Source organism: Triticum aestivum, chromosome 6B, assembly GCF_018294505.1.
Source record: "Triticum aestivum cultivar Chinese Spring chromosome 6B, IWGSC CS RefSeq v2.1, whole genome shotgun sequence".
NCBI classification, from domain to species: domain Eukaryota; kingdom Viridiplantae; phylum Streptophyta; class Magnoliopsida; order Poales; family Poaceae; genus Triticum; species Triticum aestivum.
The window spans coordinates 187,906,277-187,927,054 of record NC_057810.1 but is presented as its reverse complement, the minus strand read 5'-3'; the positions used below and the strand labels follow the sequence as shown (position 1 = coordinate 187,927,054).

The 20,778-nt window shown below is 44.7% G+C and overlaps 2 protein-coding genes and 3 pseudogenes across 5 annotated transcripts; 1 reads left to right on the top strand and 4 right to left on the bottom strand.

The window, feature by feature from the left end:
• The first annotated feature begins 3,432 nt into the window (after nt 1–3,432).
• Nucleotides 3,433–10,249, top strand: LOC123136502 (4-hydroxyphenylpyruvate dioxygenase). 2 transcript variants are annotated; one of them, XM_044555890.1, is made up of 2 exons: nt 3,433–4,625; nt 10,063–10,249. In XM_044555890.1, the coding sequence occupies exons 1-2, from the start codon at nt 3,502–3,504 to the stop codon at nt 10,247–10,249; spliced, it is 1,311 nt and encodes a 436-aa protein (XP_044411825.1). In that variant the 5' UTR covers nt 3,433–3,501. The 2 variants fall into 2 exon arrangements, with proteins under 2 accessions (XP_044411825.1, XP_044411824.1); XM_044555889.1 differs by lacking the exon at nt 10,063–10,249 and adding an exon at nt 5,026–5,479.
• On the bottom strand, nt 6,988–7,715 carry LOC123134742 (urease accessory protein F-like; annotated as a pseudogene).
• On the bottom strand, nt 9,285–10,012 carry LOC123134739 (urease accessory protein F-like; annotated as a pseudogene).
• Nucleotides 10,250–11,777: 1,528 nt separating the features above from the next.
• LOC123139077 (urease accessory protein F-like) lies at nt 11,778–13,107 on the bottom strand (annotated as a pseudogene).
• LOC123136503 (urease accessory protein F) lies at nt 12,069–15,425 on the bottom strand. 3 transcript variants are annotated; one of them, XR_006467034.1, is made up of 4 exons: nt 15,221–15,425; nt 14,131–14,948; nt 12,433–13,715; nt 12,069–12,350 (listed from the first exon to the last, which is right to left on the bottom strand). XR_006467034.1 is itself a non-coding variant. In XM_044555892.1 (2 exons), the coding sequence occupies exon 2, from the start codon at nt 14,910–14,912 to the stop codon at nt 14,139–14,141; it is 774 nt and encodes a 257-aa protein (XP_044411827.1). In that variant the 5' UTR covers nt 14,913–14,948; nt 15,221–15,425; the 3' UTR covers nt 13,909–14,138. The 3 variants fall into 3 exon arrangements, 2 of the variants coding, with proteins under 2 accessions (XP_044411827.1, XP_044411828.1); XM_044555892.1 differs by lacking the exons at nt 12,069–12,350; nt 12,433–13,715 and having other exon boundaries at nt 13,909–14,948; XM_044555893.1 differs by lacking the exons at nt 12,069–12,350; nt 12,433–13,715 and having other exon boundaries at nt 13,909–15,129; nt 15,221–15,424.
• Between the last annotated feature and the right edge of the window lie 5,353 nt (nt 15,426–20,778).

The following is a 20,778-nucleotide window of genomic DNA, read 5'->3' as shown; positions in this document are numbered from 1 at the left end:
GAGGGGTCATCCTCCGCTGCCCCTTCGCCATTCCCATCCTTTGGGATATCCACCATGTATATGTCATATGATGAGGTGGCTTTCCAGTGCCCAGTAGGCGCTGGTTCTTGGTCGTCTCCGGCATCGTCGTCCATACCGTCGATGTCTTCGGAGTCGTAGTCTAGCATGTCGGTTAGATCATCGACAGTGGCTACCAAGTGGGTGGTGGGTGGGCTTTGAATTTCTTCGTCGTCCGCATCCCAACCGTCCTGGCCGCAGTCCGGCCAGGGCTCTCCTGATAACGAGAGATACTTCAGCGAACTCAAGATGTCGCCAAAAGGTGAGTGTTGAAAGATGTCCGCCGCGGTGAACTCCATGATCGGCGCCCAATCGGATTCGATCGGAGGGGGCGTGGGAGGTTCGGAGTCTGGCGAGGAGTCTGGCACCTCGGAGCCACAAGCTTCATGAGGGACAAGGTCAGTGTTCGGCTCTATCGTCGTAGAGGTTGCAACCCCCGAGGCGATGTCTAGCCATCCGTCCTCGATCTGCGCAGCCGGCTCCGAATTGAAGATCGGAGCGGGCTCGAGTGCGGCCTCCAGGGTATTGTCCGGCAGCAGAGCTAAATCATGCCCGTCGTGACAGTGCGGCACGCTCGGCTGTGGCTCGAATCCATCGAGGATCAAGTCCCCACGGATGTCGGCCGTGAAGTTCAAACTTCCAAATCTGACCTGACGGCCAGGGGCGTAGCTTTCGATCTGCTCTAGATGGCCAAGCGAATTGGCCCGCAGTGCAAAGCCGCCGAATACAAAGATCTGTCCGGGGAGGAAGGTCTCACCCTGGACTGCGTCGTTGATGACGATCGAAGAAGCCATCGAGCCTATCGGCGACGACACAGAGGAACTCTCAATGAAAGCACCAATGTCGGTGTCAAAACCGGTGGATCTCGGGTAGGGGGTCCCGAACTGTGCGTCTAGGCAGATGGTAACAGGAGACGAGGGACACGATGTTTTACCCAGGTTCGGGCCCTCTTGATGGAGGTAAAACCCTACGTCCTGCTTGATTAATATTGATGATGTGTGTTACAAGAGTAGATCTACCACGAGATCAAGGAGGCTAAACCCTAGAAGCTAGCCTATGGTATGATTGTTGTTCGTCCTACGGACTAAAGTCATCCGGTTTATATAGACACCGGAGAGGGCTAGGGTTACACAGAGTCGGTTACAATGGTAGGAGATCTACATATCCGTATCGCCAAGCTTGCCTTCCACACCAAGGAGAGTCCCATCCGGACACGGGACGAAGTCTTCAATCTTGTATCTTCATAGTCTTGGAGTCCGGCCGATGATGACAGTTCGGCTATCCGGACACCCCCTAATCCGGAACTCCCTCAGGGGCACTAACCTGCTCCACATGGGGAGGAGAGAGAGACTGTATGGTCTTTTTTGTTTGTTGTTTTCGAATAGATTGTAGTCATTTGACTGTGCACGAAAAAGAAACACAAAGAACCCTCCACATGAGGTTAGAATGGATGGAAATTTTTCTATGAAATATAATAAAATCGAATCCTACTAAAAATCTGGTATAGATCAAAATATAAGAAATCAACAAGCGAAACTACTACCCACACGATACTGCTGCACGATCTTTGCACGACGTGCTAATCTAGCGGCCAGTGCCCTTCTGAATCCTGTGCATGTCCGGCTGGATTTAAGTATCGTGCATGAATCGTCTCGATCGTGTCGTGTGTATAGCACTGCTGATCAACAAGCCACTTAGGGCATCTCCAATGGGAGACGCTTAAGTAGACGCTTATAGAGAAAAAAAATTAAATGTGATTAAATTTGAAAATACAGAAGCGCTTGACCTCCCAACGCCAGGTGCTAACAGCCGGTGCTAATTGATCACTAATTAAACAGCGAACCCATCTTTTACGAGGGAGAAAAGGAACAAGCGGCCGGTGCCCAACCGGCGATCGATGGGGAAATCGCTAGGAAATTGATCCCGGCGCCTCTCCTAGCGTCTCCCGCTACAGATGCCCTTATGAGAACTCCTAAGAATTAGAATTGTTCAAATTTCCTTTGAAAAACCTTTGGACCATGTAGGCCATTCGTAGAGCAAAACTAGAGAGAATGTTGATTTTTTTAACACGGGAAGGGACTAGAAGGTCCCATAGTTGGCACTATAATAACAAAATATTCACAACACTTCAAAGAAGACCCCAAAGGATTTTTCTGATGAACATGTCATTTGACTTTACATTCAGGACCCTATAAGGAAAAACAAAGAACACGATTGAGTCCTAAATCTACCGATAACCTCGCCACCATCTCCGGCCACAAACTTGCCATCACATGGCAAGGAAAGAAGACACTCCCTTCTGGAGGCCAAAGAAGGGCCCGTCAAAGATTGTCCACAAATCCATTTAAGACCATTGATGCGTCCTAGGCACCCAAATCGCTCACCGGAGAAAAACAATTGTTTGATCCTTAGCTCCAGGAACAGAGGTCGAAGCAGAGGAAAATGAAGATGACGATTGAGCACCGATGCCAGCAAAGATTCCATGGACTCGTTAGATCTGAAAGGACCATAGGCTGGTCCAGCACCCTCACCATTTCCACCATCGCAACGACAAAGGGAGAAGGCAGGAGCAGCTCAAACGATCTTTGGATCTGAAGGCCAAACGAGCTTATTACGAGATTGCCGCCTGATCCACCTTCGCCAGCTTTCATCCACCATGGGTAAGAAATAAGAAGGGGAGGGCTTCCACCACGCGTCACTCAAAAGCGATGGTGCCAAGCTTCTCCACAACATGTCGTCACCCGCCTCAGCACAACTTAAACTAACATCTACATGAGACTCGCCCTCCTCTTCTATCCCAACTCTGATCGGCGACCGACAAGGCCGCCCAAGGAGGAGAGGAGGCCAAAAATGAGGATCAACCCTCAGCCAAGAAGGAAGAGAGAGAAAGGTAAAGAAGAAATGACCACTTCTACTACCTTCGTACGGGTTTATTAGCCCCCACTCGTATTTCAGATCATATTTTAATCATAATTTTAACTACTAAAATATAAACTATGTAGCAAAAATAATTTCACTCAAAACTACATTCAAATACAAGTTTAATAATATAATTTTTAATAACATGCATTAACATTTTACTAATCAAATATATGGTCAAACTTTGACCCGAAATTTGATGGGGACTAATAAACCCGCGCAGAGGTAGTACGAACCAAGAGAATATGAACCTCACCATATTTCTAGCTGTACTTTTTTTTGGAAATAATAATATTTTTGCTGTACTTAGCTGTACCTTACCCTAGGCCAGTCAGCAAACGCATCACCTCCATCACACTAGCTCGAGCCCCCACACCACCAAACGCCAAAAGACAAATCCCACCCGCCACCACTAAACCCCAAAGCCCACGTGGCGCCATCTCCTCCCTTTATTACCCCCACTTCTCTCCCGTAACTGATAACCCGGAGCCACTACCACACGCGACCAAGAAGCGAACACACACCATGCCGCCCACCCCCACCACCCCGGCAGCTACCGGCGCCGCCGCCGCCGCCGCGGTGACGCCGGAGCATGCACGGCCACGTAGAATGGTCCGCTTCAACCCGCGGAGCGACCGCTTCCACACGCTCGCCTTCCACCACGTCGAGTTCTGGTGCGCGGACGCCGCCTCCGCCGCCGGCCGCTTCGCCTTCGCGCTCGGCGCGCCGCTCGCCGCCAGGTCCGACCTCTCCACGGGGAACTCCGTGCACGCCTCCCAGCTGCTCCGCTCGGGCAACCTCGCCTTCCTCTTCACCGCGCCCTACGCGAACGGCTGCGACGCCGCCACCGCCTCCCTGCCCTCCTTCTCCGCCGACGCCGCGCGCCGGTTCTCCGCGGACCACGGGCTCGCAGTGCGCTCCATAGCACTGCGCGTCGCAGACGCCGCAGAGGCCTTCCGCGCCAGCGTCGACGGAGGCGCGCGCCCGGCCTTCAGCCCCGTGGACCTCGGCCGCGGCTTCGGCTTCGCGGAGGTCGAGCTCTACGGCGACGTCGTGCTCCGCTTCGTCAGTCACCCGGATGACACGGACGTGCCCTTCTTGCCGGGGTTCGAGGGCGTGAGCAACCCGGATGCCGTGGACTACGGCCTGACGCGGTTCGACCACGTCGTCGGCAACGTCCCGGAGCTTGCCCCCGCCGCCGCATACGTCGCCGGGTTCGCGGGGTTCCACGAGTTCGCCGAGTTCACGACGGAGGACGTGGGCACGGCCGAGAGCGGGCTCAACTCGATGGTGCTCGCCAACAACTCCGAGGGCGTGCTGCTGCCGCTCAACGAGCCGGTGCACGGCACCAAGCGCCGGAGCCAGATACAGACGTTCCTGGAACACCACGGTGGCCCGGGCGTGCAGCACATCGCGGTGGCCAGCAGCGACGTGCTCAGGACGCTCAGGGAGATGCGTGCGCGCTCCGCCATGGGCGGCTTCGACTTCCTGCCACCCCCGCTGCCGAAGTACTATGAAGGCGTGCGGCGCATCGCGGGGGATGTGCTCTCGGAGGCGCAGATCAAGGAATGCCAGGAGCTGGGGGTGCTCGTCGACAGGGACGACCAAGGGGTGTTGCTCCAAATCTTCACCAAGCCAGTGGGGGACAGGTAAAAACACAATCTTTCCAATTTGATTTTGAGTTCTACTGTAGTACAGTAGTACTTTGTAATGCTGCAGAGAAGTGTCAAAACTTGAGGTTAGGGTAGAGAGCTGAGCCATACGATAGTGAGTGCTATGATCCTATTGGAAGTATTTTAGTACAAATCCATGAATGATGCACCTTTATGAAGATTGCCACAGCTAAAAGGGGAATGAAGCTCCCTGTGCACAGAGAAAAGCCCACGTATATTCCCAATTCACGCCATAGGCGCAAGATTAGATCCAGGAGGTAGTATTATTTATGCTATAATTCAGTAATGTCAGGTTCGGTGCTCTAATAAATTCTGGCTGCATCTTTGCTCTACTCCCTGTGCTTCCAAATCTAACTGCATCAGCTATTATGTTCAGGCCAACGCTGTTCCTGGAGATGATCCAAAGGATCGGGTGCATGGAGAAGGACGAGAGAGGGGAAGAGTACCAGAAGGGTGGCTGCGGCGGGTTTGGCAAAGGCAACTTCTCCGAGCTGTTCAAGTCCATTGAGGATTATGAGAAATCCCTTGAAGCCAAGCAATCTGCTGCAGTTCAGGCATCATAGGATAGAAGCTGGAATTGGAGCCGGAGAAGCTGATCCAGTGCTTTTTATCATGGTCTCATGGAGCAAAAGAAACAATGTTCATTGTAATATGCGACGCACAATTATATCCGATGTTATAATTGGTGAAGCTGAAGACAGATGTATCCTATGTATGTTGGGTGTAATAGATGGTAGAGAGGGGGCTCACACATGAACAAAATGTACTGTTGGCATTGTTGTACAATCTTGCTTGCAAGTAAAATAAAGAAGAACCGATTTTGAGTTCTACTCCCTCCATCCGTTCGGAATTACTCGTTAAGGCCCTGTTCGGAATCCCACCTGTTCCGCGAAATAGCGGGAGCTGTGGAGCCACGAAACAGCCGCTCCGTGTTTTCTCACTGTGACTCCACCCGCTACAGGAGTGGAGCTGTGGAGCGGAGGTAAGCCAAACAGGGCCTAAGAAATGAATGTATCTAGATGTATCTTAGTTGTAGGTACATCCATTTCTATTCATTTTTGTGACAAGTAATTCCGAACTTTGGGAGTACATCACATGGTGCATCTGTATCCAACTGAAACTCTTTTTAGTACAGCAATGCATGATGCATCTTTATGAAGATCGGGGCAGCTTTAAAGGGGGATAAAGCTCCTTGCATAGGCAAAGGCCAAGGTATCCAACTTCACAATTCATGGCATGGTGTACTTGAGGTTCAAGTTTTGGTTCAGCAGATAGTAGTTATGCCATGATTCAAGTAACTTGAGATTCAGTGCCCTACTGACTTCAGTCTGCATCTGTGCTATCTTTATCTACTCTCTGTGATTTCAAATCTAACTGCATCAGCTACTATGTACAGACCAACCTTGTTATGGAGATGATCCAAAGGATCGGGTGCCTGGAGAAGGACGGGACAGGGCAAGAGTACCAGAAGGGTGACTGCGGCAGGAATGGCAAGGGCAACTTCTCCGAACTGTTCAGATCTACTATTCAGGAGTATGAGCAATCCCTTGAAGCCAAGCATTCTCCCGTTGCATCCTAGGATAGAATCTGGAGCTGGAGCAACAGATCCAGCACTTTGTATCATGGAGCAAAAGGAAACGGTGTTCCATGTAATATGCGACCCACAACTATATCAATGTATCCTATGTATGATGAGTGTGATAGGTGGTAGAGAGGGCTCACACATGAACATAATGTACTATTGGCATTTATGTACAATCTGGGCGTCTGTCCGGGATGCTCGCAATCTTCTGGTGCCATTTTTCTTTGGAAAGAGCCATTTGTCCTGTACTTCTCTGAGTTAAAACCGTGAGCAGAGAACTACACCAAATTGCATTCAGCAACCTGAAAGAAGCAGAGGAATATCGCAATAAGGTTATCCAGGCATATAACTCGGTGTATCATGCATCATGTTGTTCACAGAATGGACCTGCAAAATGTCTGGTCTATTTAAACAAACACCTTGTTATAGGATAATTGAATAAACTGCTCAATTACTCATGTCCTTGTTAGGAGACAGCACTCAAGTGAATGTTCAATTGTAGTGTACAAAGTCATCGATCAATTATATACTACCATGTTATAAAAGATGCTTTATACAGAGTAACATACATCTCTCTAGGAACCGGTTAACTTATTTTTTTCAGGGAATAAGCATATACGTTTCAATGGCATACTACATCAGAATAATATGGAAGCATGAATCATACATGTAGCATGAATTTGAGCCCTCTGTTGTGTATGCTTGAAGAAATTGTACAGCGTGAGAGACGGGAAGATATGGAAGCGAACCTCATAGTCAGGAGCAAAACAGCGTAGAGAACATGTAAGCATGGCAGTCCTGCAGCGCATCAAGCAGTATGCTTCAGAGACATCACGGTCCCTCCACTTCTGCCGCATCTTCTCAGCATCTGGCGCAGCCTGGTGCTGCAGCAGCGAAGCAAGCAAGTGGTCCGATCAAATTGACCCTCGTCGCCAACAAGATCACATCCCTCATTGTCACAAAATGTAAGCCCACTGCGTTGCCTCGCTGTCAAATCCAGCAAGCCCGCATATCAACCAAAACATCGGTGCATGGTGAAACGACACACATGGAACCTAGAAATGTCCTTCGGAGATCCTGCAGTGACTGGATCTCAGTGAAGACAGATGCAGCCACCCTCAACAGAGCCAAGCTTTGCGACGTGGACGCCTTCCTGTCGACCTCGTTCGTCAACGTACCATCCAGCAGCTGAGATAGCCTGACCCATGCCGCGGCGTCAGGAGACCTACTGGCACAGACATGAACGGAGGCAGCAGGCTTCCAATGTTCTCCAAAACCTCGATAATAAATTCAAGCTGCTTCTTTGCTCTACTACCCGTGATTCAAAATCTAACTGCATCAGCTATTATGTTCAGGCCAACGTTGTTCCTGGAAATGATCCAAATGATCGGGTGCAGGGAGAAGGACGAGAGAGGGGAAGAGTACCAGAAGGGTGGCTGCGGCGGGTTCGGCAGAGGCAACTTCTCCAAGCTGTTCAAGTTCATTGAGGATTATGAAAAGTCCCTTGAAGTCAAACAATCTGCTGCAGTTCAGGGATCATAGGATAGAAGCTGATCCAGTACTTTGTATCATGGTCTCATGGAGCAGAAGAAAACAACGTTGTTTGTAAGATGTGACCCACAATTATGTCAATGTTACAATTGGTGAAGCTGAAGACAGATGTATCCTATGTATGATGAGTGTAACAGATGAAGAGGGGGCTCACACATGTAACAAATGTACTGTTGGCATTGTTGTACAATCTTGCTTGCAAATAAAATAAAGAACCGATTTTGAGTTCTACATCACATGGTGCGTGTGTAAGGTATCAAACTTTGGTTTTGGTCATACGAGCCATATGATAGTGAAGGTCATGATGCATCTTTATGAAGATTGTGACAACTTAAAGGGGAATAAAGCTCCTTGAATAGTAAAAGGCCAAAGAATCCAACTTCACAATTCGTGGCATTGGTGTACTTCATATTGTATAATACTCCCTCCGTCCGGAAATACTTGTCATCAAAATGGATGAAAATGGATGTATCTACAACTAAAATACATCTAGATACATCCATTTCAATGACAAGTATTTCCGGACGGAGGGAGTAGAAAGTTATTTGATTTTATTTTATTTTGGTTCAGCAGATAGTACTACTAGTATTTATGCTATAATTCAGTAACTTGAGGTTCAGTGCCCTACTGACTTAGGACAGAATCTTTGCTAGTATGTTTATCTACTTTCTGAAATTCCAAATCTAGCTGCATCAGGTATTATACTATGTTCAGGCCAACCTTGTTCTTAGAGATGATCAAAGGATCGAATGCAATGAGAAGGACGATATTGGGCAGGAGTTCCAGAATGGTAGCTGCGGCCGGTTTGGCAAGGGCAACTTCTCCAAGCTGTTGAGATCTACTCCAGGAGTATTGGGCAGGAGTTCCAGGAGTATTAAGGAGAATGAGAAATTCTTTGAAGCCAAGCAATCTGCGGGTGCACCCTAGGATAAAATCTGGAGCTGGAGCAGCAGATCCAGTACTAATTGTTGTATTTGATGAAGCTGAAGATAGATATATCCTATGTATGATGAGTGTAAAGAGTGGGCCCACACATGAACATAATGTACTATTAGGTTATTGAAATTGTTGTAAAATCTTGCTTGCAAGAATAATAAATAATCATACTGGGCATCTGTTATCGGGATGCTTGCAATCTTCTGATGCCATTTTTCTTTTAGGAAAAGCCAGCAGTCCTCTACTTCTCTGGGTAAAACTGTTAGCACAAGTACACCAAATTGCATTCAGCAACCTGAAAGAAGCAGAGGAAAAACATAACAAGGTCATCTAGACATATAACCGGGTGTATCATGCATTGTATTGTTCACAAAATGGACCAGTGAAATCTCTGATCTATTTTAACATCTCCTTGTTACAGGAATCAACTGCTCAGTTGCTCATCATGTCCTTGTTACTGTAGGAGACATCAATCATGTGAATGTTCAATTGCATTGCACAAAGTCATCGATCAATCATATTCCATGTTATAAAAGATGCTTTATACAGAGTAACATGTATCTCTCTATGAACCCGTTAACTGATTTTTTTCAGGAAACAAGGATACGTGTTTCAATGGCATCCTACATGAAAATAATATCAAGGAATGAATTAGAGCCCTGTGTTGTGTATGCATGAAGACACTGTACAACGTGAGAGACGGAAAGATATGGAAGCGAATCTCATTGTCAGGAGCAAAACAGCCTAGAGAACATGTAAGCATGGCATCCCTGAAACGTGTAAAGCAGTGGCGCAGTTTCTGATGCTTCAGAGACATCACGGTCCCTCCACTTCTGCAGCATCTTCTCAGCATCTGCGCAACCTGGTGCTGCAGCACCAATGCAGCAAGTGGTCCGATCAAATTGAACCTCGTCGCCGCCGCTGAGATCACATCCCCCATTGTCACAAACATGTAAGCCCTCTGCGTTGTCTCGCTGTCAAATCCAACCAGCCCGCATATCAACCCGCACATCGGTGCATGGTGAAACGACACCCTCGTGGAACCGAGAAATGTCCTTCGGAGATCCTGCAGCGACTGGATCTCAGTGAAGACGGACGCTGCCACCCTCAATAGAGCCGAGCCTTGCGATGTGGACGCCTTCCTGCCTACCTTGTTCGTCAACGTAGCATCCAGTAGCTGATCTTGCCTGACCCACGACGCAGCATCAGGAGACCTACTGGTGCAGTACACAAATGGAAGCAGCAGGCTTCCAATGTTCTCCAAGACCTGGATAATAAATTCGAGCGCTTCTTTGCTCTACTCCCTGTGATTCCAAATCTAACTGCATCAACTATTATGTTCAGGCCAACGTTGTTCCTGGAGATGATCCAAAGGATCGGGTGCATGGAGAAGGACGAGAGAGGGGAAGAGTACCAGAAGGGTGACTTCGGAGGGTTTGGCAAAGGCAACTTCTCCGAGCTGTTCAAGTCCATTGAGGATTATGAGAAGTCCCTTGAAGCCAAGCAATCTGCTGCAGTTCAGGGATCATAGGATAGAAGTGCGTCTCGAGAAGCTCATCCAGTACTTTGTATCATGGCCTCATGGAGCAAAAGAAAACAGTGTTGTTTGTGATATGGGACGCATGGTGAAGCCGAAGACATATGCATCATGAGTGTAATGAATGGCAGAGGGGGCTCACACATGAACAAAATGTACTGTTGGCTTTGCTGTACAATCTTGCTTGCAAATAAATAAGGAAGAACCGATTTGAGTTCTACACCACATGGTGTGTGTGTATGGTGCATAAAGGTATCAAACCTTGGTTTTGGCCACACAATCCATATGACAGTGAATGCCATGAATCCAACTTGAAACTTTTTTTGGCGTATCCATGCATCATGCATCTTTATGGAGACCGTGACAACTTTTAAGGGGAGTAAAGCTCCTTGCATAGTAAAAGGCCAAGGTATTTGAAAAACTTCAAATGACATGGTGTACAATACTAGCATAGACAGTTATTTGAAAAAGTTTTGGTTCAGCAGATAACTATTTAAGCCATAATTCAGTAACTTGAGGTTCAATGCCCTACTGACTTCAGACTGCATCAGCTTGTTGTTGAAGATGATCCAAAGGATCGGGTGCATGGAGAAGGCTGAGGTCAGGCAAGAGCCAAGAGTACCAGAAGGTTGACTGTCGTGGGTTTGGCAAGGGCAACAACTTCTCCGAGCTGTACAGATGTATGAGCAATCCCTTGAAGCCAAACATTCTGCTGTTGCATCGCAGGATAGAATATGGAGCTGGAGCAACAGATCCAATACTTTGTATCATGGAGCAAAAGAAAACAATGTTCTATGTAATATGCCACACACAACTATATGTCTATATCAATGTATCCTATGTTTAATTGTGATATGCGGTAGAGAGGGCTCACACATGAACATGCTGTACTATTGGCATTTTTGTACAATCTTCCTTGCAAGTAAAATAAAGAATCATACTGGGCATCTGTCCTCGGGATGATTGCAATCTTCTGGTGCCATTTTTCTTTGGAAAGAGCCATTTTTCCTGTACTTCTCAGAGTTAAAACCATGAGCAGAGAACTACACCAAATTGCATTCAGCAACCTGAAAGAAGCAGAGGAATATCAGAATAAGATTATCCAGGCATATAACTGGGCGTATCATGCATCATGTTGTTCACAAAATGGACCTGCAAAATGTCTTGTCTATTTAAACATCTCCTTGTTGCAGGATAATTGAATAAACTGCTCAATTGCTTATGATGTCCTTGTTAGGAGACATCACTCAAGTGAATGTTCAATTGCAGTGCACAAAATCAGTGATCAACCACACGCTATGTTATAAAAAGATGCTTTATAAACAGAGTAACATACATTTTTGTATGAACCGGTTAACCATTTTTTTCAGAAAATAAAGGCATATGTTTCAATGGCATCCTACATCCGAATAATATGAAAGCATGAATCGTACATGTATCATGAAGTTGAGGCCTTTGTTGTGTATGCTTCAAGATATTGTACAACGAGAGAGATAAAAAGATATAGAAGCGAACCTCATTGTCAAGAGCAAAACTGACTAGAGAACATGTAGGCATGGCAGCCCTGCAATGCGTCAAGCAGCAGCGCAGTCTGATGCTTCAGAGACATCATGGTCCCTCCACTTCTGCAGCATCTTCTCAGCATCTGGCACAACCTGGTGCTGCAGCACCGAAGCAGCAAGCGGTCCGATCAAATTAAACCTCGTCGCTGTGGAGATCGCATCCCTCATCGTCACAAACATGTAAGCACGCTGCGCTGTCTCACTGTCAAATCCAACCAGCCCACATATCAACCCGAATATCGGTGCATGGTGAAACGACACGCTCGTGGAACTGGGAAATGTCCTTCGGAGATCCTGCAGCGACTGAATCTCAGTGAAGAAAGACACTGCCACCCTCAAAAGAGCCGGGCCTTGCGACGTGGACGATGTCCTGCCGGCCTCGTTCGTCAACGTAGCATCTAGTAGCTGATATAGCTTGATCCATCCCGCGGAATCAGGAAACCTACTGGCGTAGTACAGGAATGGAAGCAGCAGGCTTCCAATGTTCTCCAAGACCTGGATAATAAATTCAAGCTGCTTCTTTGCTCTACCCCCTGTGATTCAAAATCTAACTGCATCAACTATTATGTTCAGGCCAACGTGTGCATGGAGAAGGATGAGAGAGGGGAAGAGTACCAGAAGGGTGGCTGTGGTGGGTTCAGCAAAGGCAACTTCTCCGAGATGTTCAAGTCCATTGAGGATTATGAGAAGTCCCTTGAAGCCAAGCAATCTGCTGCACTTCAGGGATCATAGGATAGAAGCTGAAGCTGGAGAAGCTGATCCAGTACTTTGTATCATGGTCTCATGGAGCAAAAGAAAACAATGTTGTTTGTGATATGCGACGTGCAATTATATCCGTGTTATGTATCATGAGTGTAACAGATGTAAGAAGGGCTCACACATGAACAAAATGTACTGTTGGCATTGTTGTTGTACAATCTTCCTTGCCAGTAAAATAAAGACGAAACGATTTTGAGTTCTACATCACATGGTGTATGTGTAAGGTGCATAAAGGTATCAAACCTTGGTTATACTGAATGCTGTGAATCCAACTGAAACTCTTTTTAGCGCATCCATACATGATGCATCTTTATGAAAATCATGACAGCTTTAAAGGGGAATAAAGCTGCTTGCATAGGGCCAACATATCCAACTTCACAATTCGTGGCATGGTCATGGTGTACTGTATTTTAGCATAGAGCTATACACAGTTGTTTGCAAATGTTTTGGTTTAGCATATAATATAGTACTAGTATTTATGCCATAATTCAGTAACTTGAGGTTCAGTGCCCTACTGACTTCAGACTGCATTTTTGCTATCTTTTATCTACTCTTTGTGATTCAAAATCTAACTGCATCAGCTACTATGTTCAGGCCAACCTTGTTATGAAGATGATCCAAAAGGATCGGGTGCATGGGGAAGGACGGGACCGGGCAAGAGTACCAGAAGGGTGGCTGTGGCAGGATTGGCAAGGGCAACTTCTCCGAGCTGTTCAGATCTGTTGAGCATGAAAAATCCGTTGAAGCCAAGCATTCTGCTGTTGCACTTAGCATAGAATCTGGAGCTGGAGCAACAGATCCAGTACTTCGGATCATGGAGCAAAAGAAAGCAATGTTCTTTGTAATATGCAATGCATAATTATATCAATGTCATAATTGGTGAAGCCGAAGACAGATGTATCATATGTATGACGAGTGTAATAGATGGCACATGGCAGAGAGGCGTCACACATGAACATAATGTACTATTGGCATTTTTGTACAATCTTGCTTGCAAGTAAAATAAAAAATCATACTGGGCATCTATCCTCAGGATGCTTGTAATATTCTGATGCCATTGTTGTTTAGGAAAGCCAGGGGTCCTGTACTTCTCTAAGGTAAAACCATGAGCAGAACTATACCAAATTGCATTCAGCAACCTGAAAGAAGCAGAGGAATATCAGAATAAGGTTATCCAGACATATAACTGGGTGTATCATGGACCTGGGAAATGTCTGGTCTATTTAAACATCTCCTTGTTACAGGATAATTGAATAAACTGCTCAATTGCTTATCATGTCCTTGTTAGGAGGCAGCACTCAAGTGAATGTTCAATTGCAGTGCACAAAGTCATCGATCAACCATATGCCATGTTATAAAAGATGCTTTATACAGAGTAACATACATCTCTCTATGAACCAGTTAATTTATTTTCTCAGGAAATAAGGAGATATGTTTCAATACATCAGAATAATACAAAAGCACAAATGGTACATGTATCATGAAGTTGAGCCTCTGTTGTGTATGCTTGGAGACATTGTACAACGAAAGAGATGGAAAGATATGGAAGTGAACCTCGCCTGTTAGGAGCAAAACAGCCTAGAGAACATGTAAGCATGGCAGCCTTGCAACGCGTCAAGCAGCGGCGCAGTCTGTGATGCTTCAGAGACATCACGGTCCTTCCACTTTTGCAGCATCTTCTCGGCATCTGGCGCAACCTGGTGCTGCAGAACCGAAGCAGCAAGCGGTCCGATCAAATTGAGCCTCGTCGCGGCGGAGATCACATCCCTCATTGCCACAAACATGTAAGCACGCTGCGTTGTCTCGCTGTCAAATCCAACCAGCCCACATATCAACCCGAATATCGGTGCATGGTGTAACGACACACTCATGGAACCGAGAAATGTCCGTCGGAGATCCTGCAGCGGCTGGATCTCAGTGAAGACAGACGCGGCCACCCTCAACAGAGCCGAGCCTTGCGACGTGGACGCCTTCCTGCCGACCTCATTTGTCAGTGTAGCGTCCAGCAGCTGATCTAGCTTAACCCACGCTGCAGCCTCAGGAGACCTACTGGCGCAGTAGACGAATGGAAGCAGCAGGCTTCCAATGTTGTCCAAGACCTGGATGAGGAACAGCCTCAGGTCTTCCTGGTTGTTCACTATGCGCGATTGCATAGCAGCTTCCAGGCCGTAGGAGTGTGCGAAACCGCCCGTGGGGAGAATGGAGTCCAGTAGCTGCCACTGGCTCCAGAACAATTGCTGATGCATGCTCGACGCCGTGGCAGGCACTTGACTGATCGCAGAATCCTCTGCGTCCTCCAATCTCATTTTCTTCAAAGCCGAGTGTTCCCGGTCCATTAGTGTCAAGATGAGTCGATGGACCAATCTTCAGTGCTGAGAAATGAGAAGAGCAAACTCTTGTCAACCATAGAGAACAGCATAAGATCCCCAAAACGCAGGAAATTTTACACGCAAAAATATCATCCGGTCCTGATTCTTTCCATCTCACGTGCGATGAATTCTTCAAACTAGCCGTTCAAAGGTCCAAACAAGATGAAGCTCCCGGACTGGCATTCTGCCGAACACGCCGAGGGCGTCGATCAAACGCTGGAACGCTGGGTGTTTGGCCTACAGAATTGAAGAGGGGAGCGGAATTAGGCGCATACCTTTCAGCGTCGATGCGCCGGGGAACGAACACCGCGAGGCGGGTAGCTTTACGCTTGCGGCGATGAACCCATTGACGCCGCTCCGCGCAGGCACTCGTCGAACACTCGGCGATCGCTTCGGTGGAGGTGGATGAGGCAGTTTGAGAGAGAGGGGCTAGGGGTCAACGAGAAGAGGAGGAACTTTCATGGGCCTTCTGTTTCGTTTGTATTTGCGTCCATATCAAGATTTGGCCCACGGCTGCTAAACTTCTCCGCCCATCCCCACCTGTACGCAGCACCAGCGAGCCGTCGATCGTGAGAGCAAATAGTTTTTTTTCCTGATGAGTGAGAGCGACTAGTTGGCGAGCACTCCTTTGGGAGCCTTCCAATGATCATTTGAATGGCATGCACTCAGCCGCCGCGACGTCTCGCGCTGGACATTTCTTTTGAATTTTGTCTTTTTATTTTTTCACACGCGTTTTCGACTTTTTAAACTTTTTTTATTATTTTTTGGTCTTCCATCGGTCTACCTTAGCTTTTGGACCAAAATAATTTTTTTAATTTTTTTTGTGAGAGGCACGGTCGTGTCTCTCGGAAACGGAAAAAAATACATTTTTTATTTTTTTTCCTTTTGTTAGAGGCACGGTTTTGCTTTCATGAGAAGCACAGTTGTGTTTTCGCGAGAGGCACTGCTAAGCCATGCCTCTCGAAAACAAAAAAAAATGCATTTTTTCTTTTTTTTTCTTTCGCGAGAGACACAGCCGTGCCTCTCAAAAAAAACATGTCTTCTGTTTTTTCCTCCATGGCCGTGCCTCTCGAAAACGAAAAAAAAAACGCATTTTTCATTTATTTTTTCTTCCGCGAGAGGCACGGTTGTGCTTTCGCGAGAGGCACGGCCGTGCCTCTTTTTGACAGGGAAAGAAGTGCTCCGGTTTCGGTTTCTCCGTTCGTTTTTTATGAAAAAAAAGTTTGTCAAACCTATCAATATAGGATTTAATTTTGAAAATTTCGACGCGGGAAATCGAATGTTGAAAACAGTTTGAGATTTGGACGCACGATTTAAGAGATAAAATATTTTAAATAAACGGATATACGAAAAAAAACTCCTTGATTGCGACAAGTGACGTGCATGTAATGCGCCATTTTTCGCAATCTGAGGAGGTAGAAGTGATCTTTGAAACAAGTACTCCTTAATTAATTAATGATTTCGGTCGATTGGGCGCGGCTATGTGCTGCCTGCTGCGAGCCCTGCAGGGGCACACGGATTGCACCGGCCCAGTAGCCACGGCTCGCCTGCTGGCTACTTTTTCGTTTTGTTTGTCTTTCACTTTTTATTCACTTTTTGTTTTCGTTTTTTTGATTTATTTATATTTCGAAATATTATAAATATGTATATTAAAAAACAAATTTAGATTAAAACTTCAAAATATTAATTTGTATACAAAATGTTTTTGATGCACTATGAAAATTTATAAACGTGAAACAAAAAAGTAAAACAAGTTAATCATGTGTACGAAAAATGTTTATACATTATAAAAAAATATTTGTGTAAATCAAATAAAAATGAGTCCTGTGTACGGAAAATGTAAATCATGCGTATGAAAAATATTTTTCATGCACGCAAAACATGTCCAAGAGTGAACACAAAAATAGAAAATGTTAATTATTTGTACGAAAAATGTTATTCATCTGTGAGGAAAATGGTAGTCATGTGTATGAAAAATGTTACTCATGCACACAAAAAATGTAGAACATGTTAATCATTTGTATGGAAAATGTTATTCATGTGTGTGGAAAATGTTTTTCATGCACAAAAAAATGTAAAAAAGTCAAACAAAAAAGTAGAATATGTTAATCATATGTATGAAAAATGTTAATCATGTGTGCGAAAAAAGTTTTTACATTGTAAAAAAATGTTAATCATGTTTAAAAGTTTCAAAAAAGGTTTATAATTTTTTTAAATGCATAGTTCAGAAAAAATGTACAACTGCATTTGGAGAAGGTTACCGTGAAATTGAAAAAGTGTTCAAAACATGTATTTTTTAAAACAAAAATGCTTCATATTTGAAAAATGCTCAACGTGTATCAAAAAAATTCATGTGTGCTATAAAAATGTACATTGTCCAAACATGAGTTCAAAAAATAAAATTGATAAAAAACCACGAAAAACATAAAAGGAAAGGAAACAAGCAAACGGAGAAAAAGAAAAAGAAAACGAAGAAACTGATTCCCAGTAGAGATGAGTTGGAAAAAGTAAAAAACCCAACAAAGAAACAAAAGGAAAACCAAGTCTCTCAACGAAGAAAAAAAGCAAAAGAAAAATCAAGAAGAAACAAATAAACCAAAGTATAATGAAAAAAGGAAAGAAACCCAAAAAAATAGTGAAAAAACAAATGAACCAAATTATAACGAAGAAAAAAAAAAGAAAACTCAAGGAAAAACCATAAACATACAAAAGCAAAACAAGGAAAAACCGGAGCTCAACAGCGACTACAGTAACACAAGCTAGCGAGACCCGTAATGGGCCAGCCCGACTAGCTTGCCCGTAGGTAATTCCTATAAGGAATCGGTACAGGCGGGATATAGCCCCTGCAAGCGTTGATCTGATCCATCCACCCCCGCTTACCTAAGTAGCGTTAGGGTTTTGGCTTTTGGGGGCTCCGCTGATCGAAGCTCTTTACGGTGGTGCATCCCAGCGCTCCTCCGAATGTCCCCTGTCCAGCAATTGGTGCAAAGCCTAATTCAATCTAAACTTTGACCATGCTTCTGTAACTTCAAAAATTCTAAAAAATTAGGACAACATGGGAAATTTGTATATCAATTAAGTGTAAGAAAATGCAGAGCAAAAGCACATTCCTATGAATTTCCAAAATTGTAGAACTAGGCGCAAAAGTTTCTGTTTTTCAACAAAATCAAGTCAACTATCACCCAAACCATCCTAAAGGCTTTACTTGGCACAAACACTAATTAAAACATAAAATCACAATCATAACAGTAGCATAAATTGTGTGAACCCATAAATTTAGAAAAGAAAAAAATTGGATGGTCTACCAACAAACGCTTTTCTTTAAAGCCTTTTAGCTAGGCATTAATAATTTTAATAATGCTTACATGAAAGACAAGAATTGAAGCACAAAGGAATCATCATATAGTATGTGAAAAACAAATTTAAGTCCAACATACTTCCTATGCATAGTCATTTTATATGCAAACAAATTACCAAGACAAGAAATATCTAGCATATGCAAAGAAGAGAAATAAAACATTGACAATCTCAACATGAAGAGAGGTAATTTAGTAACATGAAATTTCTACAACCATATTTCCCTCTCTCGTAATAAGTACATGTAGGATCATATTCAAATTCAACAATATAGCTATCACGTCATCTATTCTCTACATGATCCACATACATGCAAAGTTGACACTCTTTCAAAATAGTGGGATTATCATCAAATAAAGTCATGACCTCCCCAAGCCCACTTTTATAAAAAAACATAGGATTGATCATTATCCAAAGTTGTGGGATCGCTATTACCTTAAGTTGGAACTCTTCCAAACCCATTTTCAATATTATTGCAAACACTATTATCAATATCATATTCATCATGAGGCTTAAATAAATTTTCAAGATTATGAGAAGAATCACCCCAATCATGATCATTACAATAAGTAGTGGACATAGCAAAATAAACATCCCCAAGCTTGGGGTTTTGCATATTATTAACACAATGGACACTAATAGAATTTATAATAACCTCATTGCAAGCATGTTTTCCATTCAATGAGCTATCGTGAATCACTTTATAAATTTCTTCTTTTAACACTTCATCACAATTTTCAGATTCATGAATTTCAAGCAAAACTTCATAAATATAATCTAGTGCACTCAACTCACTAGCAATTGGTTCATCATAATTAGATTTTTTTAAAGATTAACAAGTGGATGAGGATCCATAAGCTTTTTGTTTTCTGATTTTCAATAAACACACAATTATGGCAAACAAACAAGCAAAGCAACAAAGTAAAACATTCGTGTGTGTTTTTGATAAAACGTTTTAGAAGTGAGGGAGATAAAAACGAGAGGCAAAGGCAAATAATGTAAATGCAAGGAGGTGAAAGTTTATGCGTAGGTACTTGATAGTTGTTGATGATGTCTCTGTCGAGAAACGTAGCATGCAATTTCAAAAAATTCCTACGTTCACGCAAGATCTATCTAGGAGATGCATAGCAACGAGAGGGGGAGAGTGTGTCCACGTACGCTCGTAGTCCGAAAGCGGAAGCGTTTGTTAACGTGGTTGATGTAGTCGAACTTCTTCTCGTTCCGACCGATCAAGCACCGAATGTACGATACCTCCGAGTTCTACACACATTCAGCTCGATGACATCCCTCGAACTCTTGATCCAGCAAAGTGTCGATGGAGAGTTGTGTCAGCACAACGTCGTGGTGACGGTGATGGTGAAGTGATCCGCGCAGGGCTTCGCCTAAGCACTACGTGAATATGATCGGAGGCGTAAACTATGGAGGGGGGCGCCGCACAGGGCTAGGAATAGTTGATGTGTGTTCTAGGCGCCCCCTCTCCACGTATTAAAGGAGGGAGGGGGAGAGAGGCAGCCCTAGGCGCGCCCAAGTAGGAGGAATCCTACTTGGGCTCCTAGTCCAAGTCAGCCTCCTTGTGGGCTAGTGTGCTCCCCTCCTATGGCCCATATGGCCCATATCTTCCCCTGGGGGGTTTCGGTAACCCCCTCGGTACTCCGATATGTACCCGATGCATTCCGGAACACTTCAGGTGTCTGAATACTATCATCCAATATATCAATATTTACCTCTCGACTATTTCGAGACTCCTCGTCATGTCCGTGATCTCATCCGGGACTCTGAACAACATTTGGTCATTAAATCACATAACTCATATAATACAAAATCATCATCGAACGTTAAGCGTGCGGACCCTATGGATTCGAGAACTATGTAGACATGACCGAGACGCTTCTCCGGACAATAACCAACAGCGGAACCTGGATGCTCATATTGGTTCCTACATATTCTACGAAGATCTTTATCGGTCAAACCGTTATGACAACATATGTTATTCCCTTTGTCATCGGTATGTTACTTGCCCGAGATTCGATCGTCGGTATCTTCATACCTAGTTCAATCTCATTACTGGCAAGTCTCTTTACTCGTTCTGTAATGCATCATCCCATAACTAACTCATTAGTCACATTGCTTGCAAGGCTTCTTATGATGTGCATTACCGAGAAGGCCCAAAGATACCTCTTCGATACTCGGAGTGAAAAATCCTAATCTCGATCTATGCCAACCCAACAAACACCTTCGGAGATACCTGTAGAGCATCTTTATAATCACTCAGTTACGTTGTGACGTTTGATAGCACACAAGGCATTCCTCCGGTATCCGGGAGTTACATAATGTCATAGTCGGAGGAATATGTATTTGACATGAAGAAAGCAGTAGCAATAAAACTGAACGATCATTATGCTAAGCTAACGGATGGGTCTTGTCCATCACATCATTCTCCTAATGATGTGATCCCGTTCATCAAATGACAACACAT

What these genes read in the sequence shown, in the direction of transcription:
- LOC123136502 (XM_044555890.1), top strand. Translation starts at nt 3,502, where the DNA reads ATGCCGCCCACCCCCACCACCCCGGCAGCTACCGGCGCCGCCGCCGCC. An exon ending in ACCAAGCCAGTGGGGGACAG is followed by an intron (nt 4,626 to 10,062) that starts GTAAAAACACAA and finishes TATTATGTTCAG; the next exon opens with GCCAACGTTGTTCCTGGAGA.
- LOC123136503 (XM_044555892.1), bottom strand. Translation starts at nt 14,912, where the DNA reads ATGGACCGGGAACACTCGGCTTTGAAGAAAATGAGATTGGAGGACGCA.